This window comes from Muntiacus reevesi, chromosome 12 (genome assembly GCF_963930625.1).
Source record: "Muntiacus reevesi chromosome 12, mMunRee1.1, whole genome shotgun sequence".
In the NCBI taxonomy this organism is placed as follows: Eukaryota; Metazoa; Chordata; class Mammalia; order Artiodactyla; family Cervidae; genus Muntiacus; species Muntiacus reevesi.
This window is the reverse complement of record NC_089260.1, coordinates 15,536,103-15,542,102: the sequence shown is the minus strand read 5'-3', so window position 1 is coordinate 15,542,102 and position 6,000 is coordinate 15,536,103. Positions and strand designations below refer to the sequence as shown.

Genomic DNA, 6,000 nt, shown 5'->3' with positions numbered 1-6,000 from the left:
TCTGGGTCCAGACTAGGCCTCAGCCTCTCGCCCTGCCAGTCCGGGCTTCTTTCCTCCCCACGACTGCACCAGGGCCAGCCCTGTCCCGCGCCCCGGCCCCGCCCACCAGCCCCCCAACCCCGGGCCCCAGCGCCTGGCCCCGCCCACCACACTGGGCCGCAGCCGGCCCCGCCCACCCTTCCCCGGCCCGCGGCCGGCCCCGCCGGCCCCGCCCACCTTTCCCCGGCCGGGGCCGGCGGCCGAGGGGCGGGGCGGGCCGGGAGGAGCCCCGCTCGGCCCGCGGGCGGGGGATCCGCCGCGGAGTTACGGGAAAGTTGGTCCGAGTTCCTGGAGTTTCCTGCTTGTGGCTCTTCGGGCTCGGCCGGCCGGTGCCCCGGCCCTCTGCCCGCCTCCAGCCTTCGCCGCCCACCTGGTCCCTCCTTTTGCCCCTAGCCGCCATGGAGCAACCGCCAGCGCCCAAGAGGTAAACGAACGCAGGGCGCGAGGAGCAGGAGGGAGGCGGCGCCGCCGGCCGCGGGGCGGGGGCGGCTAGGCCGGGCGGGACCGCGACCCCCTTTCCGCGACTGCGGGGCCCCGAGCCGGGCGCTCCGGGGGTCGCAGGGCGGGTCCTAGCGCCGGGCCGCGCCTGTCGGTGGGTGAGGCGGGGCCGGAGGGGAGGCCGAGCCTCGCGTCCCCAGCGGCCCGCCGGGCCTGGCGCGCGCGGGGAGAGTCGGTGGGCAGCGCGGGGCGCCCCGCGGCCGGACTCCGGGGGCGGGCGCGGTTCTCCCGCGTGTCAGGGTCAGCATCTGGGAGACGTAAAACTAGGAAATTACTAGACTTCGTATAACCATCTAGGCTTTCTTGTCAAATGTTTTCCAGAATGTTGCTCACCCCCCACCTTTTTTTTTTTTTTTTTTTTGAGAAAGCGGTTTGTTTATTTACAGTTCAAGGAATTAAATATTAATAGCTAGACAGTCTGTAAAACTTACTGTGCAAATGCTGCACTAACAGGTGTTCCTCGCCCCTTACTCCGCAAGTTCAAAAGTATTTATGGATGCAGGACAGTAGGAGTCTTAAATTAGAACCCCTCCCCCATATGGGTGTGCGTGTGTGTGTGCGTGTGTGTGTGTGTGTGTGTGTGTGTGTATAGGTTTGTTTTTCTTTTAGCTTGTAAAAATAGTGATGCTTTGGTATTTACTGTTGGTTAATATTCTTTGGTATATTGTAAAGGTAGCAGTACACAGTAGATACTTTTGAACTGGAATTTGAAATGGTCTTGAAAAGCTAAATCAAGGCTGTCCATTGATACAAATTTGTAATGTGTATTTCCCCCCATAAGGGTGAATCAGTTGATTGATGTTGGATAAAGCATTTCACTTAAATCTTTCATTTTTAATTTGTAAAATAAGGGTACCAATCTTTCTCCCAGATAGTGCTGTTGTGAAGAGTAAAGAGAGTTTTGATAGCTAGAGATCTTTAGAGGAAAGGTGTATATTCAAGAATATGGAATAATTGAAAGGTAGGAACTTCGTGAACTATTGTGAATTGTGTGGCTAGACATGTGAGCCTTGAAGCCTGGGAACCATCTGTTCAGGTGAAAAGAGGGGGTTGTTGGGGAGTTTCCAAAAGAGACCTGCTGTTGGAGCCCTTGATAAATTCTTCTCTGGCATTTTAAAATATCTCAATTCTAATATTGATTTGGCACTCAGTTTTAATACTATAACAAAAACTGGAACCAGTTTTCCACCCATTTTGTTTTGGAAGGACTGTAAAGGGTACCTCTGAGATCCTACAGTTAAGGCCAAGTTGAATGACTCTGAATTGAAGGAGAAACTCTCTATTGATGAGCTCGACGCCAAGTTATGCGAGTTTCACTGTAGATGTAAGAGCGAACCCCTGCCCTTGCGGGGACACTAGAGAACCTGGAGGAGTTTGGGGAGGGGTGGTGGTGTGTACCACCATCCGGTGGTGACTTATACTTTTCAAAGTGTTTGGTTGCACGTTTAAGAGACTTATTTTTAGCTCTCTTCAGAGAGACATGTTCATCTAGGAAGCCATTTCTAAAGAGCAAAAGATACGTGACAAATCCCATATGTTTGAATATCTCTTTTTTTTGGGGGGGGGGGAGCCGGGGGCCGAATATCTCTTAAAGATTTTTTTCATAGTGTTTTCTTTTCCATCATATTGTTTAATCCTTAAAGCAACCCCATTGAGTAGGTTGGATTATACACATTAATCCTGTTTTATAAGATGAGGACACTAAGAGGGTTCACCACATGGAGGGCTATGACAAAGATAACTGACAGGGAATTTTTGTGTTGCACTTTTTAATGATTACCCTCTAATAATGAAATGAAGCTACCATTTTTTTTTTTGAGATGCTATTTGCCAAGAATTTTGTATATACATTCTTTTACTTTGTTGTCTCAAGGAATAGAAATCCTGGCTCTGCAACTTGCTGTGCTAGTTCTGAATTTAATTTCTTCATCTGTAAAATGTGTTTTGGAGTAAATGAGATCATATGTAGAGCACTTAGTACAGTGCTTCATAATATGTTCAGTAATGTTAGTTGTCTATATTTTCCTTATTAAATGAAGCTTGGAAAGGTTAAGTAACTTGGTCGGGTGGAGGAGGTGCCAGTAGAACACTCAGCACAGTGCTTCATAATATGTTCAATAATGTTGAGCTGCAAGGTCTGTGTGCCCACTCATTGTGTCCGGCGATGCCTCTTTTTGAAACTGAAACTCTGCTTGCTGTCTTAGCATTCCATGATCATCTGTTTCTATAATCTTCTCGTCCCCTTTGCTTGTTCTGCTTTTAATCTCTGTAAGAATTCCACTTCGCTTTTCTGCTGTGAGTAGCTCTTCCTTAGGGTTCAGACATTATTACATGGTCACAAATGTGTTGCTGATGATCAAGTCTATATGACCAATAGCTGCTCCTCAGTTAGTAGTTTTGGTTTCTTCGTGTGGATCCATTTCTTTCGTTATCTTATTTAGTTTGTCACTATCAAATTTTCCATTGGAAAGTCTGTGTCCACCCCCTTTCATTCCCAGTATTACTACCCCATTCCAGGGTTTTAAGACCCCAACAGTTGATTTATAGCAGTGCCTTCCAGTTGGGCACTCTGGTTCAGTGATTATCAAAACATTTGAACAGCAGAAGACCTCTCTCTGCAGTAGAGGCAGAGCCCTGGAACTTGGTTCTGAGGGCCTCACCTCCCTCTGTTTCCCTTTTGATTTCGTATGGAATCCTCTCATGATCAACAGACCACTGCGTTAGTTCGTCCTGCACACAGCTTCTGTTCTGATTTTTTTTTTTTTTTTTGCTAAAACATCATGCTCCTCCTTTTTTTGGAGGGGGGGGAGATTGGGGCACACTCTTTGACTGGTACCCAAGAGCTCCATCGCTTGGTCTCCAACTTAACCCCCAGCCTTATGTTACTTTTGCAAGCTGAATCTTTCCTTCTAAAGTCTCCCTGTTGTTCTTTGTTTAGGTTATAGGCTGTAGGTACTCCCAGGTTTGCCTTTGTTCATGATTTTCCCTTAGAAAAGTCTGTGTTATTTATTTATTATTATTTTTTACTAGTAATCTTATGTTTTATTCAAAGCCTGCTTCATAAAGTATCTTACTTGAGTGCTTTCTAGCCTAAACTGTTTCTTTTTATTCCTATAATGATATTCATTTGAGTATCAATCTTAAGATTGTTCTTTTTCTTAATTACAAGGTTTTAGACATCCAAAAGATAATGGGGATGAATTTAGTAAATACTTACACATCACCACTCAGCTTTAAAAAGAAAATATTCCCAATATAATTGAAGCTCCCGAAGTATATCTCTTCTCATTTGCATTCCTTTCCCATCCCCTCGAGGGTTGTCACTGTTGTGAATTGGGTGTTTGTCATTCCCGTACATGTTTGCCATTCCCGTACATGTTTGCCATTCCCATACATGCCTTTAAACTTTTAGTTTGTGTATATAACTGTTGTTTATATATATCTGACATAGCGTCAGGCCTTGATGTTAGGCCCAGCTTTGTCACTGACTTTGAAAGTTGCTTCTTTGGGTATCATTCTTCTCCTCTGGGAGTTGGAGATTCCAGTGTACAACCACGTCTGAGAAACTAGTGCCTAGGTGATCTGTAAAGCCCCTCTTACCTTTGCAATATTGACTTGCTTTCCTCAACAAGGCCCGTGTTAACATAGTGATAGGGCTGACCACATCTTTTGTCTAATTTGAGGATCAGAATGGCTTTTAGATCCCCCAGATTTCCTTAATACCTCATCACAGAGGTCTTCAGATATCCTTATTAAAATGAAGTCCCTCTGGGAAGGGATGTATCACTAACTCAATGGACATGAGTTTGAGCAAGCTCTGGGAGATGATGAAGGACAGGGAAGCCTGGTGTGCTGCAGTCCATGAGGTCGCAAAGAGTTGGACAAATGACAGAGCAACTGAACAACAACTGGGAAGGGAAATCCACTAAATTGTTATTAATTATCAGTATTTTGATAGATTGAGTTTATCAGATTTCTGTTTAGGGGAACTATTAGATGACAGAAAAATGACCATACAATAGGTAAGTTTTGATAGGTAGAAAGGGAAGTGACCAAATCTGGGCTCTTCTCCGGGTAGAACATTGATAGAAGGGAAGGTGGATCTCTGTGGATCTCTGTGGAGGTGGATCTGTGATAGGTGGGGAGCATGAGAACTCTGGTTGCTGGAGGGTAGATAGTTATATACAGTACTTGTCAAAGAGAGGACAGATAATCATTGTTGGAGAGAAATACTTTACCAGATAAGCCTGGTCCCTGATGGGTTATAGGATTGATAGTTATTTAAAGTTTAAAATTCATTGATTAAGGTTATACTTAGAGGAAAAGTTGGATTGAAATAGTGAAAATATTGGAAGGATAATGAGAAAAGAGTAAACTGCTGAAGCATATGTACTCTCAAGATAAGAAGAGTTCTTTGATTTAAGCTGGCAAAAGCTTCCAGCTTCAGTGGCAGGCAAGTGGAGGAGATGGTCAAGTAGTTCAGTGGGAAAATAATCCAGCAGACTGTGTCTTTACATTAACGACTTGGCCCCAAAGCATATTTGTCCTCCCTTTGGGTTTTCTTGGTTAATATGGGGTGGCTGCAACTCCATTCGAATGGATTTAAGCCCTATAGGTGGGAACAATCAATTGGCTCTTCCTTTCTAGAGAGGAGTATGACAGCCTCTGGAGCAGTTCTTGGTGAGCAAACTTCAGTTGTGCATTAAGACAGGAGATAAACTCAGTCTTTTAGTCAACTCTCGGCAATGATTAATTTATGCATTGTTCTTTAAGGGGCTGAGATATAGCGTATATTGGCACTGAAGAATTTGTTAGGATGTAAAGAAAAAGGTAAATGTATGTTAAACACAGCTAGTTTTGAAATTTGTTTTCCTGAAATAATCCCAGAAAATTTCAGTGCTCATTCCAGAAATGTGTACTAGTAAACCTTTAAAGATAATGGGTTTAAATGGAGCACTTCTTGTTTGGTTGTGCAGGGGGAAAGTGCTTAGAATTTAGTTTTTCTAGTTTCAAAAAAGTCTGTGTAGAATTAGAGGTACTGTCGCTTCAGCCAATCATATGCTATGATTTTTTTTTTTTTTAATATTGATGATGAGACTCCAAAGCAGAAGTTTCATGAAATGAACTACATGTAATGTTCTCTGGTATTTTTCTATTTTCTGTTCTTTTCTAGTTCTTCGAAAAGTTGCTAGTCATGACCTACCAAATTTTCATAACCTACTAACCAGTTGTGATCTGCAGTTTGAGAAACATTCGTTGGTGTATATAGTTGTGACAGTGAGGAAACCGATTGCGTTTCCAGCACTATACTTTAAAGCTTGATGATGGCATTGCCAAAGGAATCCAGAGTGGTATAATTGTAACAAGCTATACGTACAATAGAGCTATTCTTTGTAAAACAAAAAGGGAGGTGAAGGAGGAAGAGGAAACCATTTAAAAACAACTGTCTTTCAAACACTGTGT

The 6,000-nt window shown here is 44.0% G+C and overlaps 1 protein-coding gene across 2 annotated transcripts in view; it reads left to right on the top strand.

Moving 5' to 3' along the window:
- The first annotated feature begins 235 nt into the window (after positions 1–235).
- The window catches only part of STK3 (serine/threonine kinase 3), a 288,786-nt gene continuing 283,021 nt past the window's right edge, over positions 236–6,000 (top strand). For both annotated transcript variants that reach the window (XM_065903272.1, XM_065903271.1), the window contains exon 1: positions 236–463. In XM_065903272.1, the coding sequence (XP_065759344.1) occupies positions 438–463 (26 nt within the window). In that variant the 5' untranslated portion in view covers positions 236–437. The remainder of the gene's footprint in view (positions 464–6,000) is intronic.